The sequence below is a fragment of the Penaeus vannamei genome, chromosome 4 (genome assembly GCF_042767895.1).
Source record: "Penaeus vannamei isolate JL-2024 chromosome 4, ASM4276789v1, whole genome shotgun sequence".
NCBI classification, from domain to species: Eukaryota; Metazoa; Arthropoda; class Malacostraca; order Decapoda; family Penaeidae; genus Penaeus; species Penaeus vannamei.
In genome coordinates, this window is record NC_091552.1 from 50,826,527 (window position 1) to 50,849,026 (window position 22,500).

A 22,500-nucleotide genomic window follows, 5' to 3' on the forward strand; every position below is an offset into this window, starting at 1 on the left:
GAGGAATTGGAAGGAATTTCCCCTGTTCTCCTCTTCCTCCTTATTCTCGCTGAATCTAATTTACTAATTTATCAAAATTCAATTTTCCTTCCTTTTCCTTTTATCTAGTATATGGTATGAGTTATCATTGCAGTAAGAGGTGTGGTTATACATTTTCTCTTGCTATAATCATTTAATACATATATTAAGACAAATTTTTCAAACAGCATATATTCACATATTTTTTGTTTTATCATATAAATAAAGCATAGTGTACATATACATCATCATCACTGATATATTACAATAGGCAAATCATATGTAATTGATGCCAAATAAGAAAAAATATAAAAAAGTCCACTACATTCTCCTTTTTAGAAACCATTAGACTTTGTAATCATGTAACCACAGTCAAAAGGATTCAATAAAACTCTTTCAATAAAACCAATATTTTATCAATTATTTAACATACACCTGACTCACAAGCACGCACACGCATGCACACCCACACATGCACATCCGCCCGTCCAACCCTCGGCTACCATATAAACGGGCACTTTTCCCTCAGGATCTTCACCCCATGCTTGTTCCACTCCGCCTGCTGGATCCAAAGCTCGTTACTCCCTTCCAGACAGGTCATGAGCGCTGCGCCTTTCCATGCCGTCATGCACGGGTCCATGTCTTTCGCACGGGTTATAATCTCGATTTGTTCTGTGGGGAGTCAGGAATTTCGTTGTGACTAATAATGTTGTTGGCGTCACTAGGAGAAAAAATATCACAAACATTTTTCATTTGTGAAGTAATGTATGAAATTCCTCTTTTCCAACAAATATCCTTGGAAAACAGGGTTGTATCAGGACAAAATATCTTGTGATATTTCTCCCCAGATATTATCATTATATTACTTCCTCTACCTCTGAAGTATTACAAACTTCAGAGAAAAAAACAATTTCTCAGCAGCAACAGCATTCTATATTCTTACTTAATATTTATTCAGTATTTCAAAAAACTCGCACAAATAATACCAAAACAAACAAAAAATATGAACAAGATCTTCAATACCTCTTCAAGAAAGCTCATGATAAAAATATCTACATTTGTAATGTGAAACAGGATCTTACATTCTCATTGAACAATTATTCAATATTTTAAGAAAGAGAAGGAAAATAAAGAGAAGAAAGAAAGGGGGGGAGAAATTATACATATACATATACATATACATTATATATATATATATATATATATATATATATATATATATATATATATATATATATATATATATATATATATATATATATATATATATATATGAATAAGTCAATCAATCAACATTAATAAAAAATAAATAAACAAGATAATAAATATACCAATACTATACTTTTTAAATTGCCAATCAACAAAACAATGCAAAAACTACAAAAAATACAAGAATAGAGTAAGATCAAGACCACGAACAAGAACAAGAAACAGAAGAAGAAGAAAGAAAGAAAATGACAGTAAAATAAAGCTCCTCTGCTTGAGCCAATTTCATTTCCTATTTCCTTTAATTGCCTTGAGCCACAAAGGACCCATTTGACAAAACCTCGAACGATGCTTTTAAGAATCAGGCCCTTTTCCCAGAGTGAAACATATTCTAATCTTTTTTTCCAGAAAAGCCAACACGAGCCTAGTTACAGAGTGGACAGGCTGTTTTTGTTTTTTTGTCCCCACTCTTAAATTATAAATTACAAATATTCATGAACTAAAGAATTCTTAACACAGGAAAATAGATCAGAATAAAACAAAATATTTCCTGGTGACTGACAATCATCAGTATGATTTCTCTCCCATCATGATTTCATCTTATAACTTTCCTTACTGTGATAATTGGTAATATAGGAATATTTGTAATATAAGCATTTCTTAACAGTAGTTTCATGTCCAAGCAATACGTTTGCACAACTGCAATATGATGCTCTCGGGATTAGCACACTAACATTACACTGGTCGTCTTGATGCCAATTGATATACTCGAGGTGTTTTTTCCCAAAGTTGATAGTTATTTAAAGAGATCAGTGGGGATATGTTGGTGAGAGTGTGATAAATTAAAAATACGGGTAAATTCCTATCAACTGCAGCTACTAAATGTCTGATGTACTTGCAAATGAACCCCCCACTAATGAGCCCTCGTGGCATCATTTAAGATATACTACACAAATTTAAACTATAGCATAATTATCATATAAACTAAAAGATGAAAATCCAGTAAGCAGATCCTGGAAATCCATGTTTCTTAGCACAATTTTAAAAACAAAAAACCATAACTCAAGTACTCTTACCTGGACGATATGCAACAGGAATTTGTAACAAAAGTCGGCTCTGCAGCCACTTGCCGAGGCTCTCGAACTTGGCTCCCCCTCCCACCATCAAGATGCTGCTGTACATCTTTCTCTTCATCTCGTCACTTTCTGCAAGAGGGATTCAGACCTGAACTTAGGACGTTGAAACATGAAGGAAGGAGGTGGTACTGAGATAGATTATTGAAAGAAATGATAACTAATAAATACCAGACAGCACAAAAGAGAGAAAAAAATAATAAAAACAGGAAGCCAAAAAGGGAGGAAGATAATATTCTAATCATTTTTACACAAAGGTCAACAAATATTACAATTAAATTTGTCATTTAGCCTAATTAAAAACATTCAAACAATAAACCATAATATTCCTGCACAGATATCTAATATCTTTTATTAGTAAGGCTATGGAAAGAACTCTAAGAAATGCATGAGTTCATTATCCATCACCTAATCTTCAAATTATTACAATCTAGACTGCCACTCTTATCTTATTTGAAAAAGAAGAGAAAAAAAATCAAAATGATATTAAAGAAGTTGTTCACCAGTTGCAAATTAATCTCAAAGTCCTTTCACAACGAAGATCAAGCCACACGGAAACTCACGGCATCTGTCTATGCTAGTCAAAATGGCCTGCTCAAGGGACAGCAGCTTCTCATTCGAGTTGAAGGCAAGGGAGTCGTTTCGCGCAGACGAGGAGGACGGAATCTGTGACGGGGGAAGGGGCTGGTCGTCCACCACAATGTCCTCCTCTCCTCCATCCCCAGCGTCCCCCCCTCCCACGTCCATGGCCTCCGCAGCTTCTCTCCCTCCTCTTCTCTGGAGGAAGAAGCGCGGAAATGGGAATAGAAAATTGTTGTATACTGACATAATGACAAAGTCCCACTTCTTTTGAAAAATATAAAGTATATCGTTAGCCTACCCAAGGCACTGAAAAATAATAATATAACAAGTAACAAGATATACAAGTTAATTCCTACAAGGTTGTATTTGGATTACATTAAGAATTGGCAACCTTTTATATCTATTATTCTTTTTTTGTCATTGTTCTCTCTATGAAAACAGATGTCAAGACACATTCAATACTAGAAATATTTGTATTGTGAAATAGCTACATGGCAGAGCAGAGGAGAGAAATACAGCAAGCATAACAATTAATCAATCTCTCAATGGAATTGTTTTGTTATACATCATCTAAAGCAATGAATCAGTTTGGTCTTATGAAAAGCAGTCGTCAAAATAATGAAGACATTCAGTGTAAATTTTTGATGTTGCAAAAGGATACGTTCTAATCCTTAATATGCTTGCTCAATACAATGAACAAACATTAACACAAAAACAAATAAAAGAGTGAATAAAAATAAATCAATTAATTAATTAATACAAAAATTACCCCCCCCACACACAGAGACACAAATGATAATAATACTAATAAAACTTTGACGGCAGCACCATAAAGCATCCTTTTAACCTACAAAGCCAAAACACACAAAAAAATACAAATATAGCAATACAAATTACCATCATCACTGCCCTTCAAAAACACAATCAACATCAATCCCTCCCACAAGGAAAAGTCCCCGTCACTCACACTAGTCTCTCGCAGGTAGTTCTCATCGAAGGGGTCATCTGGATCACCCATATTGGGCTTCTGTGTGTGCATCATCTTCGGCCCGGTAATCTTGAGCAAGTCGGCATAGAAAAGGCTCAGGGCTGCCACGATCAGCTCATCACCCATCTGAATGGTGTAGGAGATGGGCATTTTTCCGGGCGTGTGCACAGTGAACTTTTTCTCCTGCGCACCACACACATTCTAGTAGGAAGGGGCACAAAAAGTCGAGGTGAAATCTAGTGAAATAGTAGTACAGATGAGGTCATGAACTTGTGGAGGTGAAGTGATGCTAAAGTCATGAAACTGTTGCATAGGTGCACTCAGGAGAACATGGTGCAGGTAATTTCCTGAAAAGATTGTTAAGATAACCACACAAAAACGAAGAAACCGTGCACTTTTGAATTATTGTGAAGGCAAGTGCACAAACACATAGTGATAACAAATCCAATTAGCACAAGAAATAGAATACAACATATGTATACAGTAACAAACGTAAACAGCACATAACATGCTATAACCAAAACACAAGAACCCCTCACCAGATTGACATGACAAAACTCGTGCTTCAACTTGCTCAGCAGCATGGCATCAAGCTTGTTGGCCGGGTTGACCTGATGCGGAAACCCACTCTTCTTCAGCAGCCAGTGGAACACCTGCGTCACGTCTGCTCCCCCATAGTCTATTCTCAACTGGATACCGGGAATAGAGAACGGAAACACAAGATGTTAATTCTGTTTTGGATTGTGTGTGTTTAATTCAGATGGATTTTCATTTCAAACTGTGGCTTGAAAATTGTAAAATGAAAAAAATAAGGTAATGAGATACATTTATTTAGCTCAGTTTATCAACTAATTAATTAAAGCAATTAAGAGGAATATTAGTTTCTAAATTTGAGGAATCTGAACATGTAGAAAGGTAAATGGTGAAGAAGTAAAATTTCAAGTACTAAGTTTTTCTGACACATTCCAGGACGTGTGAGGTATTGATGCGGGTCTGTGGGTTTAGGTGTATAGGGGTAGAAGAGGAAGTGTAGAGTGTAGAGTGTAGAGTGTAGAGTCTGGGGGAGTGTATGTGTGCTTGTGCTTGTGCATGTGCATGTGTGTGTGCATGTGTGTGTGCATGCGTGTGCGTGTACATGCATGTGCAATTGCATCTGTGTGTACATGTGCATGTGAATGTACATGTGCGTGTGTATGTGGATGCAGGTGTGTATGTGAGTGTGGGCGTATTTATGGATGTGGGCATGGGTGTGGATATGGTTATGGATGTGGGTATGGGTGTAGGTGTAAATTTGCATATTTGTTTAATACTGATTAGTTATATACCATTACAAAATATCAAAAAGCTAAGTCAAACTTGGTCTAGCTGAAGCACTGACCCAACTAATCTGGTAAACTTGTTCTTAACTTAGTAACCTACTTTGATTTCAACATTTCAACATCACTCACACAACACCATTTTTTGCAATTATATCTGACATCTCAAAGAGGCCAAATGTCACTTGAATTCTGTCAATGCTCTTATAAAAATAATTAACATCTCACATTTTTACTGAAACAAGATTTTGCTGAACTCCATTTCTGATACCTGCATGTGACATCAAATAAATCATAATGCTTTAAAACTTATTTTGGACAGTTAAGGCAGATGAATAATACAATAAAAACAGATAATAGGCAGATATGAAGAACCAATAAAAGAATATTCCAGGTGACCTACAAACCACCTGTCTTGCACTCACTCTGGTAGCCGGGTGTGAGATGGCATCCTCCACACACGACACAGAGGTCTTCTGGTCGCCAACGTCCACCACGCACGCATAGCCAAGACCCGCACCGAAAGTTGCCGCTACGTGATCCTGAAAGAGCATTATTGTCTGAGGGAAGCAAGAAGCTTACGGAGTAGAAAATAGAGCGTTACCTTGTGTCATAAATACTGTTCCAACACATGAAATATATGTTCACCTAACAAAAATCCAGAAATATTTCACCCACAGCCAAAAATACTTAAAACACTTATTAAATAAAGTATGAGCAGTTAAAATATTCTCACTGGCTAACTGATATAAAGGTCTGAATGGGATTTAGTTGAGATATCAACACAGTCCCATCAATATCGAAAAGATTAGTATTTGATAATGATAAACAAATTCAGAAAAACGTTGTTTACATAACCTGATATAAAAACAAACAACAATAAAACAATGGATAGAAAAAGCTGGCACATCAACTAATAAAATGAGTAACAAAACACATATAAGGAGTTAAATGGGCGAAAAACTCCTCCCCTATTCATACGAGTACTAATGCCTAATGTGTTGAAGCAAGAGGCATGAAAAAGCCCAAATTAATCCAAGTGAAATATGTTAAACGCAAAGCTGAATAATGCAAGCTAACAAGACCACTGAAATAAAGAAATCCACATGCTAGCTGCCCCAGTCCTGATCATCCTCCCCCATCCCCATCCGCAGGAACCCGGAACAACATATCAGATCGTACGACTGAAAACTGAGCAACAGCTTTACAAGAAGAGACAGAGACACCACCATCAGACCTCAGGGAATGGATATAAAGGAATTTTCCATTCATGAAACACCCCATTCTTTGTCCTCAAGATCTGATGCAAAAGCCTACAATAGAAAATATAAGAAAAGGGGAGAGGGCAAGGAGAAAGCACCAAAGTACTATGCATAATCTATGATGTAGGGATAAGAAACTTACAGCAAAGAAACGCAAGCACAAAAACCTCCAACAAAATAGAAAAAAAGAAAAAGAAAGTAATTAATGAACCCCAACTCCTCCAAAAGAGCAAGGCAGATAATAATAAAACATAAAGAGGGAAATCCCCCAACAAGACTGAACAATGTTAGAGGCAAGAATAAAAAAAGCAAGTGACACTAGCAAAAAAAATTCTGATGGAGAGACAAAAAAATGTTGTTCCAGTATCGAAACAGTTATAAATGAGGAAGAATAAATTCACAGCACAAGTTGCACAGTGACCTTACTCAATCTCAGTTATACATTTTCTGACACTGATACATTGCTGTTTGTCAATGGAGGGGGAGCTGTACAGACTAGGAGGTAGTAATAGGTAATTTCTTTGTTTCTACTGTCTTGTGAAGATGCACTATACTGCTTTCCAAATATAATCTTTCACTCTGGTGATTTTTTCTCTGTTCAAACAACTTTTGCTTCAGACCTCCATCATCATCATCATCATTGTCAATATGATTATCATTGTCATGATAATCATAAGAATCATTACACTTATAATCATCATCATCATCATCATCAGGGTATATAAATAAATAAATATATACAATAAAAAAAGTCCATAAATAATACCTTAAAAGCTATCTATATTCAGCAACCTTGAAAATCAGAAGCAGTAACGTAATACCAAACTCAACATACCTGCAGGACGAAGCAACCACCAAAGCCAAGGCCGTTAAGGAGCAGGTTGGTGAGTTTCTTGACATAGTCCCGGTTGTATATATCAGGAATGAGGAGCACCGCACGATAGAACTGCAAAAAAGGAATAAAGGGTTAGATGATGTGAGAATACAAGATACCATATCTGCCCATAGAATCACTGAAATGATATACTACAATCATGCATGTAGTCACAGACATAATACTTCATGGAATTTAAACGAGAGTAGTTTCACATCATGTACCTCATTTGTTTAAGACACTGGTCAGATACTCTTCATATTCTTATATACTTTTTGTTTGATACTGTGGCTTCTTTTACAGAAACCACAAATCATGTAGGTGGAGAATCATTCTCATACAGTAACTCTGTTAATGTTAGGGAGATGTGTTGGGGTACTGTCTGTAAACTGTCCAGGCTGAGCACTTCTCAGGGATGTGCATGATAGGGGGAAACCTGATAATTAGGAAATGAGTTTGAAAGTGTGTCACTGAGTGTGCATTTCCCTTGTGTCTAGTGAGGGGTGACAGCATGCGAGGTGTACTCTATCAGCTCTGGGGGTAGTGTTTTTGTGTTGCATGGGAAGCGCAGTTAGTAAACAAGTAATTTGTGTGTGCCACTATATGACAAGACTTGTTTGATTAAATGTTTATGCACATGCTTTCAGTAAGTGAAAGCATTTGTAGGTATGAGTATGATGCTGAGGATACTATATATTACTTTTGTGATGTCTGTTCTATATAGCAGGACATAAGATAGAAAAATGGAGTAACACATTGATATAGATCTATAACGACTCTTCCCTACCTCTTCTTCCATGGTAGGTATGATGCAGTGTGAGTAGAACTGAACAAATTTGACCACACAACCCACTGAAGGGATTGTTCAACTAGTATCACACTAGTTCCATAGGAATTACGTCTCTACTCATATTAGTATAATGACAGCACAGTTTTACAAAGGATCCTCGAGGGACTTGATGGAATCCATTCAAGAGCTTTAGTTCTGCTGACTCTGGTTCCTACCTTAAGTGGTAGGCATTTAGAGATGGTAGTTAAGCCATCTATTCATCAATCATACTACTGCAAATTTACTCTCAATCTATCATCATCTATTCCAGAGACAGAAAATGATAAACTGAGACAGAAACACAGACAAAGAGACAATAAAATGATAACAATAGATGAAATACCAATCCCCTCTGCACCTACACCCACCCCCAAAAAAAAAGAAATCTAATTTAACAGTAACAGATAAACAAAACAAGAACAACAACAAAAACATCAAACACAGCTACATTAACAACAACAAAAACAACAACTACACACACTGATACCTTTAAATCTTTGATAGGCACATTGAGAACATTAGAGATGCAGTGTCCCCAAATCGTCTCTAAGTCAGCTAGGACAGCACTGATCGAGCCCCCTAAGCTCTTGTGAATGTTCAAGTCTCCGCGGACGAAGGGGAAGTGGATGTTGTACTCCTCTGAAGGATGGAGGGAAAGGATCTGGAAAGTAATCGAAACATGAGTAAGGTCTCCTGTAACGGTAGTGGTAGGTGTGGTAGAGGTGTGGCTCTTGATATCAATGGCTCTGTGACATTTGCTATAACTTTATTCTTTTTCTTTTATTTCCTAACTTCATTCTTATGATTGCTGTCATGATTATTACCTCCATCATCTGTATCAAAACAATTACATTCCTTTCACTATCCTCTTTATATTCATTCTTATCAAAACATTTCTTTCAAATAGTACCTATAGCAGGCCTATTCTGCTCATGATGCAATCAACTTTTCTATAAATCAAAACTGCATCCAAACAGCTACATGAAAGGCTCTCATCAAACTAAAAGAAAAAACAATGCCATCAGCGACTACAAAATTAGGAATCTACTTCCAAATTATAGCCTGTTAATAATTATTTCTCCAAACTAAATACAGTTGATAATTTTGATGTCTAAGTTCCATATACAAGAGACAGAACCAATCCCAAGAGTAAGAGAGTATGAAACATCTTAAGAATCCTAACATACACTTTTGTTAGTTTATTGGCAAACAACAATCACAAACAATCACTGGCAAAGCCCTTACCTCATCACCAACAATAAAGTCCTTGTCGCTGTGGACCCACGGTGGGGAAGGCTCAGCTGTTTCCTCCTGTACAGGCTGCAAGCGCTTATTGTACGCTGCAATCTGTTGTGGCGGTGTGGCGAATCTCCGCGATCCATCAGACATTAAGGAAGACTGCAGGATATGGCTCACCTTCAGACGACATTCCTCCAGCTCTTGAACGGCTTCTCTGTCCTTGAGGTGGAGGGGCAGCACAATAAGTCTAAAGTGGGTATTCATGTATGGTGTGAGTGTGGCTGGTTTGTACTTTTGTATAGTTCAATTAGCTAAAGATAGGAATTACTATGAGAAAAATAGTATATTCATATATCACATCAATGGTAGAGTAATACACAGAGATAGGGAGGTTGCAGATCAATGAGACCAGAATATAAAATACTAATACAACTTCTTTCTTAAATGGGGTAGGCCTCTTTCCTTCACAAGAAAAAATCACATAGGAGCGCACCAACTTAGCCTGAGGGATGACGAAAGGGTCACTATACACCGGCAATCCCTTTTTCCTCTTGCGAGCGATGGCATGAAGGACGGTGTGAGGCACTGAGTCAGATGGACGACCCAGGCGGAGGTATCGCGAGCCTGGGTGGATGATTATGCTAGCCTGAGCTTCCAGATGCTGCAAAAAAGAAAGACAATGACTGAAAATGCACTGGGTGACTGACTGACTGAGACCTATCACTGTTTTTTTTTTTTATAGATAGTATAAAACCTATGAGAGGTTCTACCATTAATACATGTACCATTAAAGTACCAAAACACACAAGAGCAGCTATTGTACTAATACCTCTAAACATGTATTTTATATAAATCTCCTAATGGAGAAGTAACTGTCCAGGACCTCATCAAGCAATACTGTTGTCTCTTCTGACTGCAAATGGCCAACCAACTCTACCACACATGTAACCTTATATCTTGGCAAGATACAACTTGGACTGGTTCGTCATCTGACATTTACTGCTAGGGGGGGTGTATAAGTCCCAGCTTCCCTGAATATATATGGCTGTGGTTTGTTAGCATTGGTATCAAATATGTCCCCTGGTATGCGTATCCATGGACATTTGGTGAGGAACTATGGGTTTATCTTTACTTTGAACAGATTCATCATTATTCTAAGTATTGTAAAGGACCAGTGTATTAGTCTTTTTAAAACTACATACAATCCTCTTCTGTATAATTTGCTAAGAACTTTATATCATGGGTCCATGAGATTCAATAACCAGAATACCAATGCATCAAGCAACAGTCATGGTTCCTATGCTACCAACACTTCAGCATAGACCAATATATCTCCATCACATTTAATTTACCAAGATAGAGCTTATGCTGATTATTCAGTGGATAAATTTCCATTTGTCCAGAGGAAAAAAAAAGAGACAAAGAAAACATAAAACAAGGAGTTACCCATGGAACTGAAGATGCAATTGCTAATCAAAATCCTTAAATCTAAGCTCACATGGCCATGTCCAGCAACCCATGGACTCCATCCATCACACTGGCAGAAACAAAGAGGCATCTACTATATGTATTCTGGCAAGACAGAGCTTCCAGACCACCATGATAATTCATCATCAATTAAGCAATCAATCTAAGCTATGTCTTGCTAGCTATAAGAGGTAGAACTCTGAGGAAAAGTGCATCCTGAGATGTTCTCAAAACAATTGCCCAAAAATATGTTTATTAACCACTAGCCGACAGGTGGCATGTATATCATGCCATGGCTGTTGTGGACCAAAAAACGGATGGCAACGTATCATGCTCATTCCCACACCACTGGCTCGCCGGACGGAATTTGTTTTTCTCCGATTGTAGCGGCTTCATTTATATGGTAAAGATTTTTGGCAATGGCACCTATAATAAAGGTAAACCATCAAAATTATAATATTTTTATAAATCATAGCAAAATAACAGTTTTTAGGTGCCAAATGTCGCTCATAAGCTACAGACCAAGCCGAGCACAAAAAGGGGAAGCTGCCGATGCGCATCAACAATCCCGTTATTACGTCCACTTGCTAAACATTTTTACCCATCAGCATTGGGTTAAATGCTACATTAGTTTCAACTCTGATCTACATCATAACCAATGATAAGTCCATATTCATACACTACACTCATGAGAGTAATTTGATTATGTTAAGGCCTATGTTATAGAAGAAGGATTCAGATATTAACTAATTCAATAAATACAAGACCTTTAAACCCACATGCCTTCATCAACTGGCTTCGTCTGGAGCTCTACAACCGGTTACCAGATATTTAACCAATTGCCACCAGTGCCATGCCAACTGTGCGTTTAATTTTGTAATTGTTTTTACATGTAGATGGCTCCACAATTACAAAGGCACCAATGAGCCAATTGTAAGAAATACTTGTCTCACCTGTTTACCCTTTTCCTTGATTTTCAATAATATCTTCTAGTATTTTCCCACTAAGATCTACTAATTGACTCCTATATGGCCAAGCACTGGCGGAGCCATCTATGTACAGAAACATTTGACAAAACAATGCTAAAGTGAACGCAACATTTTCCCGTCAATATTGGGTTAATAAGAACTACACATCATCCAATAGCCTGTAGCCGAGTTCTGAAAAATACCAATGAATCTCCACCACACAGATTTTGGTATTAAATAACTAGGAGTTTCCTAGAAATTTATTATCTGACAAGGAACTGATTTTGAGCCCTCGCTTGCTAAACTCAGAAAATAATGGTCATAAGAAGGGGACATTGTCATATGGCACAAAATCTACCTAAACCTTAATCCATATCAAATACTTAGAACGATAAAGGGCCAGAAAAAATCTATCAAACATAATTGAAATCCATAATTAAGCCACGAACCACACACGGCAACCTAAGTGTCAAAATCACCACACTTTATTTCTATTTACCCTCCTCACCTCAGAGAAAGGCTCAGGCATTCTTCTGTTTCCTTTCTTCCTTTCTTCTTATTCTTCCTTCACAAATTTTACGAGAAAATGGCGCTTATGGTGTTCTAACTCGTCTTATTCCTGTCTCTCGCGAAGGTTTGTTATTGTTGTTCCCGGCGTCTGACTGAGCTCTTAATTCCGGGTTACAAACTGTTGAAGTTTATCAATATCAACAATATTTTTAAATACATTTCAACAATAAAGATAAAAACATATAAATTATCATTTATGACTTGCTATATTCTCTCAAAAAGGAAATGTTAGTATTATTTTTTTGTAGAAACAGTTAATTGTAATTCAGTATCTGCGATGCGTATATAAATCCATTTCCCATATGGTTTCTCAATTAATAAGAAAATTCGAAAAAAAAGTTATCGAGCGTAGTAAAAAATAGTAATATATATCAACAATATCATATTTACAACATGATGATTTATTGTAAATGCAGATCGTATTAGTGATGAAAATGATGATAACAGTAATGATAACAATAAGGAAGATGATAATGATGATAATAATAATAATAATAAAAATAATAATAATAATAATAATAATAATAATAATAATAATAATAATAATAACAATAATAATAATAATAATAATAATAATAATAACAATAATAATAATAATAATAATAATAATAATAATAATAATAATGATAATAATAATAATAATGATAATAATAATAATAATAATGATGATAATGATGATGATGATGATGATGATGATGATGATGATGATGATGATGATGATGATGATGATGATGATGATGATGATGATGATGATGATGATGATGATGATGATGATGATGATGATAATAATAATATCATTAATTAAATCAAATAGAGATGATGATAATGATAACAATGCTTATAACACTGATAATATTGATAACAAAATTAATGGTAATAACAATAATAATACTGCAGCGATGATAGTAATGATAGTAGTGACAATAATAATGATCATAAGATTTATAACAACAAATGATGATAACAATGATGATAATAATGATAAGGATAACAATTATACTGATAATGATAATGATAATAATGTCTACAATGATGATAATAATAGTAATAGGAACGATAACAATCAAAATAGTAATGATAATGATAATGATAATGATAATGATAATAATAATGATAATAATGATAATAATGATAATAACTATAATAATGATAATAATAATAATAATAATAATAATAATAATAATAATAATAATAATAATAATAATAATAATAATAATAATAATAACAATAATAATAATAATAATAATAATAATAATAATAATAATAATAATAATAATAATAATAATAATAATAATAATAATAATAATAATAATAATGATAATAATAATAATAATGATAATAATAATAATAATAATAATAATAATAATAATAATAATAATAATAATAATAATAATAATAATAATAATAATGATAATAATAATAATGATAATGATAATGATAACAATGATAACATATAATGATGATAACGACAATGGTAATGATGATAACAATAATGATCATTATCACTATCATCATCATCATGATAATAACAATAATGATAGTAATGATAATGATATTGGTAATAACAGTAACATAGTGATAATAATAGCAATGGCAATAGGAGTAAAAAGCAATGGTAATAATAATGATAACAATAATAATGGTAATGATGATAACAGTATGATAATGATAACAATGATAATAACAATGATAGCAGCAATAATAATAGTAGTAATAATGATAATAATGATAATGACGATGATGACAATAACAATAATAATAATAATAGTAATAATAATAATGATAATAATAATAATAATAATAATAATAATAATAATAATAATAATAATAATAATAATAATAATAATAATAATAATGATAATTACAATAATAATATTAACAATGATAATGATAATGATGATAATGATAATGATGATAATGATAATGATAATGGCAATGAAATAACCATAGTGATAATTAGGGTATAAGTAATAATGATATTAGTGATAATGATACTAATAACAACAATGACAATGATAACATTTATAATATTAGTAATAATGATAACAATTGTAATAGTAATATTGCTGATGATAATGATGATAATAACAATGATGATGAAAATGATGATAATGATGATAATAGCAATAATTATGATGATAATGATAGAAATAATGATGACAATTATAATGATAAAATGAAAATGATAATAACGATGATAATAATTATGATAACAATAATAATAATAACAATAATGAAGTTATAATGATAAGGATGATAATCCTAATGATATTGGTAATGATAATGATAATGATAACAATAATAATGATAATACTGATAACAATCACAATAAAGGTAATAAGGATGATAATTAAAAAAAACTTTTCTCACTCTCTTTCTCAGTCTATCTATCCATCTATCTACCCATTCATTTATCCCTGTATTTCCATCTCCTTTTCTTTGTCTATTCATCTATGAGTCTAACTCTCTTTCTATGTCTATCTCTTTGTAAGCAAAACATTTTCCATCACAACACGTCACTCTTTCTTTCTCTCTTTTTCTCTTGCTCTTTCTCTCTCTCTCTCTCTCTCTCTCTCTCTCTCTCTCTCTCTCTCTCTCTCTCTCTCTCTCTCTATGTTCTCACTATATCTATCTGTCTCTTCCCCCTTTCTCTCTCTCTCTCTCTCTCTCTCTCTCTCTCTCTCTCTCTCTCTCTCTCTCTCTCCCTTTTTCATCCGCCCTCCCTCTCTTTCTCTCCATTCCCCCTCTCTTTCCCCCCCTTTTCTCTCCCTCTCTTTCTCCCTCTCACCCTCCCTTTCCCTCTCTCTCTTTTTCCCTCTAATTCCCAATCTCTCTCCTTTCTTATCCACTCCCCAACCTTTCTCTTTATCTCTTTGTCCTTTCCCCCTCCCTTTCATTCTTCCTCTCACCCTTCCCCTCTCTCTCTCTCTATCATCCTCCCTATTTCTCTCCCTCTCTCCCTCTCTCTCCCTCTCCCCGTCCCTTTCATTCTCCCTCTCTCTCTCCCTCTCACCCTCCCTTTCCCTCTCTCTCTCTCCCTCCCTTTCATTCTCCCCCTCTCTCTCTCTCCCCTGTCCCTTTCCATTCTCCCCCTCTCTCTCTCCCCCTCTCACCCTCCCCTTTCATTCTCCCTTCTCTCTCTCTCTCCCCGTCCCTTTCATTCTCCCCCTCTCTCTCTCCCCCTCACCCCCTTTCATTTTCCCCTCTCCCTCTCCCCTCTCCCTTTCATTCTCCCTCCCTCTCTACCCCTCTCATCCTCCCTCTCCCTCTCTCCTACCTCTCCACCCTCCCTCTCCCTCTCCCTCTCCCCCTCCCTCTCCCTCTCCCCCTCCCTCTCCCACTCTCCCTCCCTCCCTCGTCCTCTCTCCTCTCTCCACCTCTCCTACCTCTCACCCTCCCTCTCCCTCTCCCTCTCCCTCTCTCCCTCTCCCTCTCCCCCTCCCTCTCCTCCCTCCTCTCCCCCTCCCTCTCATCCCTCCCTCTCCCTCTCCCTCTCCCTCCTCTCTCTCCCCCTCCCTTTTATTCCTCCCTCTCTCTCCCCTCCCTTTATTCTCCCTCTCTCTCCCCTCCCTTTTTCCATTCTCCCTCTCTCTCCCTCTCCCCCTTTCATTCCCCCTCCCTCTCTCCCTCCCTCTCCCTCTCTCTCTCCCTCTCCCCCTCACCCTCCCTCTCCGTCTCACCCTCTCCCTCTCCCACAGAAGCCAGGGACACGACAGAGGGAGTTTTCCCCGAAGAAGCAATAACGTGGAGAGGCCTTGGGCAGGTGGCGCTGTCGGCTCCTGTTTCCTTCGTATATATGTACATGTGTGTGTGTGTGAAGGGGGGATGTTGGTGTGTGTGGGGGTAGATGTGTGTGTGTGTGTGAGGGGTGGGTGAAGGGGGGGATACTGTGTGTTAGGGGGGGGGGAGGAGAGGATGGAGGTGGATGTGTGTGGGGATGGGTGGGAGGCGGATGGGTGTGTGTGTGTTTGTGTGTGTGTGTGTGTGTGTGTATGTGTGTGTGTGTGTGTGTGTGTGTGTGTGTGTGTGTGTGTGTGTGTGTGTGTGTGTGTGTGTGTGTGTGTGTGTGTGTGTGTGTGTGTGTGTGTGTGTGTGTGTGTGTGTGTGTGTTTAGCTATCTGTCATGTCTGTTTCTTTGGATTTCTCTCTTTCTCCCAATCTCTTTCTTTATATATATATCTATCTCCATCACTCTCATCTTTCTCTCTATCTGTCCATCTATCCATCTCCATCTCTCTCACCTCTCTCCCTTTCTATCTATTTATCTATCTACCTTCATATCTCTCTCTCCATCCCTCCATCCCTCCATTTACTCATCTCTCCCTCTCTCTCTCTCTCTCTCTCTCTCTCTCTCTCTCTCTCTCTCTCTATCTATCTATCTATCTATCTATCTATCTATCTATCTATCTATCTATCTGTCTATCTATCTATCTATCTATCTATCTATCTATCTCTCTATCTATCTATCTCCACCTATCTCTCCTCTCTTTCTATCTATCTATCTATCTCCATATCTCCCTCTACATCCATCCATCCATCCCTCTCTCTCTCCCCCCACTCTCTCTCCCCCCTCACTCTCTCTCTCTCTCTCTCTCTCTCTTCACTCTCTCTCTCTCTCTCTCTCTCTCTCTCTCTCTCTCTATCCTCACTTTCTCAGTCTCTCTCTCTCCTTCTCTCTCTCTCTGTCTCTCTCTCTCTCTCTCTCTCTCTCTCTCTCTCTCTCTCTCTCTCTCTCTCCCTCTCTACCTTTCTCTCTCTCTCTCTCTCTCTCTCTCTCTCTCTCTCTCTCTCTCTCTATCTATCCATCTATCTCTATCTCTCTCTCTCTCTCTCCCTCTCTCTCTCTCTCTCTCTCTCTCTCTCTCTCTCATCTCTCTCTCTCTTTCATCTATCTATCTATCTTCACCTCTCTCTCTTTTTCTATCTATCTGTCTCTCTCTCTCCATCCATCCATCCCTCTCATCTCCCTCTCTCTCTCTCTCACCTCTCCCTCTCCCTCTCCCTCTCCCTCTCCCTCTCCCTCCCTCTCCCATCTCCCTCCCCCTTCCTCTCTCCCTCTCCCTCTCCCTCCCACTTTCCTCTCTCTCCCTCTCTCCTCTCCCTCTCCCTCTCCCTCTCCCTCTCCCTCTCCCTCTCCTCTCTCCCTCTCTCTCTCTCTCTCTCTCTCTCTCTCTCTCTCTCTCTCTCTCTCTCTCCCTCTCCCTCTCCCTCTCCCTCTCCCTCTCCCTCTCTCTCTCTCTCTCTCTCTATCTCATCTCTCTCTCTCCTCTTTATCTATTATCCTCTTCACCTCTCTCTCTCTTTCTGTCTCTCCCCCTCTCTCTCTCCCTCTCCCTATCCCTCTCTCCCTCTCTCTCCCTCTCCCTCTCCATCTCTCCCTCTCCTCTCTCCCTCTCCCTCTCCCTCTCTCTCTCCCTCCCTCCCCCTTCTCCCCCCTCCTCCCTCTCCCTCCCTCCCCCCTCCCTCTCCCCCTCCCTCTCCTCTCTCTCCCTCTCCCTCCCTCTCTCCATCCCTCTCCCTCTCCCTCCCTCCCTCTCCCTCTCTCCCTCTCCCCTGACATCGGATCTCACGCCCAAGGCTAAGAAAAGCCCCCGTTTGTCCTTCTGTGGGAAAAGACACATTTCTCCGGCGGACGAAGACAGATGTGTTTTGGGGCCAGTTTTTGATTCGTTGGGGAAGGGGGGGGGGGAGTATCTTTTTTCTTCTTTCAATTTTGTGTGTTTGTATGATTTTGTTTGTTTGTTTGTTTGTTTGGTTGGTTATATGTTTTTTTTCTTCTTTTTTTTGTTTGTTTCTTTCTTTCTTTTTCTTTCATTCTCTTTCTTTCTTTCTCTCTCTCTCTCTCTCTCTCTCTCTCTCTCTCTCTCTCTCTCTCTATATATATATATATATATATATATATATATATATATCCATCTCTCTTTTCTCTTCCACTGATCTTTTTATCAAATGAATAAAAATCAATATAAGGTATCCATAATCATCATAACGGTAATGATATTGACAGTGATCATCATAATAATGATAATAATAATGATTATAATAATGATAATAACAATAATAATAATGATAATAATGATAATAATGATGATAATAATAATGATTATGATAATAATAATAATAATAATAATAATGATGATAATGATGATGATCATGATCATGAAAATATTCTTAATGACAATGATAATAATAACAATAATAACAATATTAAGAAAAGTAATAATGATAATAATGGTAGTAATAACAATAAAGATAAAGATAATGATAATAACAAAGACAATAATGACAACAATGATAATAATGTTGATAATGATAATGATTAATTAGTAATAAGAGAAACAACAACAACAACTAAATCAAAATTCCAAAACACACATTCACAAAAGGATAGAAAATGTCTCAAAAAAAAAAAAAGTGTCCACTCCCCATTCACAAAGCACTTTGACCCTTATGGACGGGCCTCTCTTCTCTGGGGGGGTGGGGGGGGGGGTCTTGCGGGTTTGGGGGCGGGGGAGGAGAACGATCACCTTCCGTCGGGCCTTCGAGAGCCACTCTATTGATCCTTCTTGGAAGATTGGACAAATAACTCGGGTCTCCTTAACTCTCTTCTTGCTTGCTGAATATTCTTAGGCTCATTCTTATTCTTAATGTTGTTATTGTTATTGTTGTTATCATTATTGTTATTATCATCATTATCATTATTTTCTTTTTATCATTATTATCATTATTATTTTTTTTTCTTTTTAACATTATCATCATTACTGTTATCATCATTACCCTCATTATTGTTATCATTGTTATCATGGCTATTATTACCATTATTACTATTATTACTATTTTCATCATTATTATCACTGTTTTGTTATCACTATTACCATCATTATCATTACCTATATTTTGATAATGATAATGATGATGATAATATTAATAATGATAATGATGATAACAAAAATGTATGCGAACGGGTGGTCGTGTTGCCCACTTGGGGTGTTCACTTTTTATTTTAATGCCTTTTTCTGATGGCCTTTTGGCAAGCCCTTGCCTTTTTATAAACTCTACACCTCCAGAAGTATACATTGTAAGTTTTGGGTCCGATAGGAGCTCGTTTAACCCACACTCAAACCTCTTACAATTTGGATACTTGGCTACCCCTGCTGCTTGCAGCCTACATCGACCTCAAGAAGGCGTTCGATACGGTGCATCGGGAGTCACTTTGGGAGATCCTGAGGCTGAGAGGAATACCAACAAGGATTATTGGACTAATAGCAAGCCTGTATGCTGGTACTGAAAGTGCTGTAAAGTGTGGTGGGGGCCTGTCGAGCTTCTTTCCTGTCAGTTCAGGAGTGAGGCAAGGCTGTGTCCTTGCACCAACGCTTTTCAACACTTGCATGGACTGGATAATGGGCAGAGCTACTGTTCAAAGTCATTGTGGGGCAACGCTGGGCAATATCAAGGTTACAGACCTTGACTTTGCTGATGACGTTGCCATTCTATCTGAGTCTTTGGAAACCCTAGTGGCGGCTCTCGATGCATTTAGCAATGAAGCGAAGCCCCTGGGTCTAGAGGTCTCCTGGACCAAGACCAAGGTCCAGGACTTTGGGGACTTGTTAGGAGAACCTGTTCAGTCGGTACGTGCTTGCGGCGAGGACAATGAAGTCACAGAGAGCTTTACATACCTTGGTAGTGTAGTTCATAACTCTGGGCTGTCAGACCATGAAGTCAGCAGACGGATTGGCCTGGCAGCAGGGGTCATGAACTCTCTCAACAAGAGTATTTGGAGATGTCGGTACCTGTGCAGAAGGACCAAGCTTGGGTTTTCAAGGCCCTGGTAATGCCAGTTTTTTTGCTATACGGTAGCAGAAACCTGGACATTGTCCTGTGTGCCTTGGAGGCTCGTCTTGAAGCCTTTTTGTAATAGGTCCTTGTGCCAGATCATGGAAGAACCAGCTTTGTTGGCAGGGACCACGTGTCAACCAACGGCTGGTGCACCGCTGAGACTGGCACAAGACCTGTTATCTGCACAATCCGTGATCGCCAACTCAGGCTATACGGCCACCTGGCTCGCTTTCCTCAGGATAATCCTGCCCATTAGGTCGTCTCTGTTCGAGACAACCCTGGGTGGAGGAGGCCTGTGGGACGACCGAGGAAGTCATGGCTTGGGCAGATCGACCAAACCTGCCGTGAAGAACTAGAGATGGGCCGAGTCCCTGCCTGGCGTCAAGTCATGAGGGATCCTCGTAGGTGGAAGCGAAGGGTGGATGCGGCTATGCGCCCCCGTCGGCGTCAGCCCCCTTGATGATGATGATGCTACCCCTGCGGTGACGGCCATGGAGTCGCCACAGATGACAGTTGGCGGGTGAGCTTGAGTGTGGAGAGGTGTGAGTGTGGGCTGGGGAGGACTCTTGATCTTTGATTTGTGCCTCACTGTGATATTTTGTGATATGCTGCGGTGCTACCTTGTTGCCAGTGACTGTCGTTGCCTCATCTGTGATTTCGAGGCCGTCGTAGCAGTAGCGATTCGTGAGTAAAGCCGTGCACATGAACAGTTTTTGTGTCCACTCCTGTAGGAGTGGACACAAAGCTTCTGCTTACCTACTTCTTCTCTTCCTCTTTATCTTTCTCTTTCCTCTTCCTCTCTTCTCTTCATCTCATTCTTTCCTTTACTTCATCTTTCTTCCATTCTGCTCTTCATATTTTCATTTTCATTCACTTATTCATCTGTATTATTCCTCCTTCTGCTCCAATCGCCCCTCTTTTTTTCTTTCTCTCTCTTGTTTCATTTCTCTTTATTTCTTTCTCTTCATTTTTTTAAATTCCTCTTTTTTCTCTTTTATTCATTTTTCTCTTTCTCTATTCGTTCTTTTTTTCCATTTCTCCATTATCCTTTCTTTTCTTTCTTCCCTTCATTATCCTTTCTCACTTCCGGTCTTTTTTCTTTCTTCCCTCCCTTCCTCTTTCTTTATCCTTCCCCTCCTCCTCTTCTTCTCTTTCCCTCCTCTCACCTCTTTCTCCCTTCTTCCCTCTCCCATTCCCTTCCCTTTCTCCTCCCCTCCTCCGCCTCTCCTCCTCACTCTCTCCACCCCCTCCTTCCCCTTCCCCCACTCCCCTACCTCTCCTCCTCCTCCCTCCTCCCCCTCCCACCCCCCTACCTCTCCTCCTCCTCCCCTCTCCCCTACCTCTCCCTCCTTCCTTCCCTCCTCCCCCTCCCCTCCTCCCCTTACCTCTCCTCCTCACCCTCCTCCCCTACTCTCTCCCTCCTCCCTCCTCCCTCCTCCTCCCCTACCTCTCCTCCTCCTCCTCCCTACCTCTCCTCCCTCCTCCCCTACCTCTCCTCCTCCTCCCCGCCTACCTCTCTCTCCTCCTCCTCCCTCCTCCTCCCCTATCCCTCCTCCTCCCTCCTCCCCTATCTCTCTCCTCCTCCCTCCTCCCTCCCCCTACCTCTCCCCCTCCCCTCCCTACCTCCTCCCTCCTCCCTCCCTCCTCCCCTACCTCTCCCTCCCTCCTCCTCCTCCCCCTCCCCTACCTCTCCTCCTCCTCCTCCACCCCTCCCCTACCTCTCCTCCTCCTCTTCCCCCTCTCCCTACCTCTCCTCCTCCCTCTTCCCCCCTCCCCTACCTCTCCTCCTCCTCTTCTCCCCCCTCCCCCTACCTCTCCTCCCCTCCCTCTTCTCCCCTCCCTACCTCTCCTCCTCCTCTTCCCCCCTCCCCACTATCACTCTCCTCCTCCCTCCTCCCTCTCTCCCTACCCCTCCCCTCCCCCTCCCTCCCCCACTTCCCGCCCCATTTATCCAGAAGTCCTCCTTGACCTATCGCCCACCCTCTCACCCTCACCCTCTCTCCTCCCCCTCCTCCCTCCCTCCTCCACCTCTCCTCCTCTTCCTCCTGCCCCCTCCCCTACCTTTCCTCCTCCTTCTGCTTCTCCTCCTTCCCTCCTCCACTCCCCTACCTCTCCTCCCCTTCCCCCTCCTCCCCGCACTTCCCGCATTCTCCAAAATCCTCCTTGATATCACCCTCCCCCTCCCCTCTCTCCCCCCCCCAGAAAACCCATT

The 22,500-nt window shown here is 39.2% G+C and overlaps 2 protein-coding genes across 2 annotated transcripts in view; both read right to left on the reverse strand.

Moving 5' to 3' along the window:
• Nucleotides 1–152: 152 nt before the first annotated feature.
• On the reverse strand, nucleotides 153–12,550 carry LOC113822841 (Actin-related protein 8). The gene is made up of 11 exons (XM_027375374.2): nucleotides 12,391–12,550; nucleotides 9,941–10,108; nucleotides 9,454–9,666; nucleotides 8,696–8,869; nucleotides 7,341–7,451; nucleotides 5,669–5,785; nucleotides 4,467–4,616; nucleotides 3,907–4,128; nucleotides 2,921–3,134; nucleotides 2,301–2,429; nucleotides 153–690 (listed from the first exon to the last, which is right to left on the reverse strand). The coding sequence occupies exons 1-11, from the start codon at nucleotides 12,409–12,411 to the stop codon at nucleotides 518–520; spliced, it is 1,692 nt and encodes a 563-aa protein (XP_027231175.2). The 5' UTR covers nucleotides 12,412–12,550; the 3' UTR covers nucleotides 153–517.
• A 7,834-nt stretch (nucleotides 12,551–20,384) lies between these two features.
• LOC138861655 (uncharacterized) overlaps nucleotides 20,385–22,500 on the reverse strand; it is a 5,138-nt gene continuing 3,022 nt past the window's right edge. The window contains exons 3-4 of the mRNA XM_070121484.1: nucleotides 20,764–21,013; nucleotides 20,385–20,461 (exon numbers count right to left, since the gene is read on the reverse strand). Of these exons, the coding sequence (XP_069977585.1) occupies nucleotides 20,385–20,461; nucleotides 20,764–21,013 (327 nt within the window). The remainder of the gene's footprint in view (nucleotides 20,462–20,763; nucleotides 21,014–22,500) is intronic.

Excerpts from the sequence above, each read along its gene's own strand:
- LOC113822841 (XM_027375374.2), bottom strand. The coding sequence starts at position 12,411 with ATGCCTGAGCCTTTCTCTGAG. Across the intron at positions 5,786-7,340 it reads GTGGTTGCTTCGTCCTGCAG|GATCACGTAGCGGCAACTTT; the intron begins GTATGTTGAGTT and ends ATGCTCTTTCAG. Across the intron at positions 4,617-5,668 it reads TCTCACACCCGGCTACCAGA|TTGAGAATAGACTATGGGGG; the intron begins GTGAGTGCAAGA and ends CCCGGTATCCAG.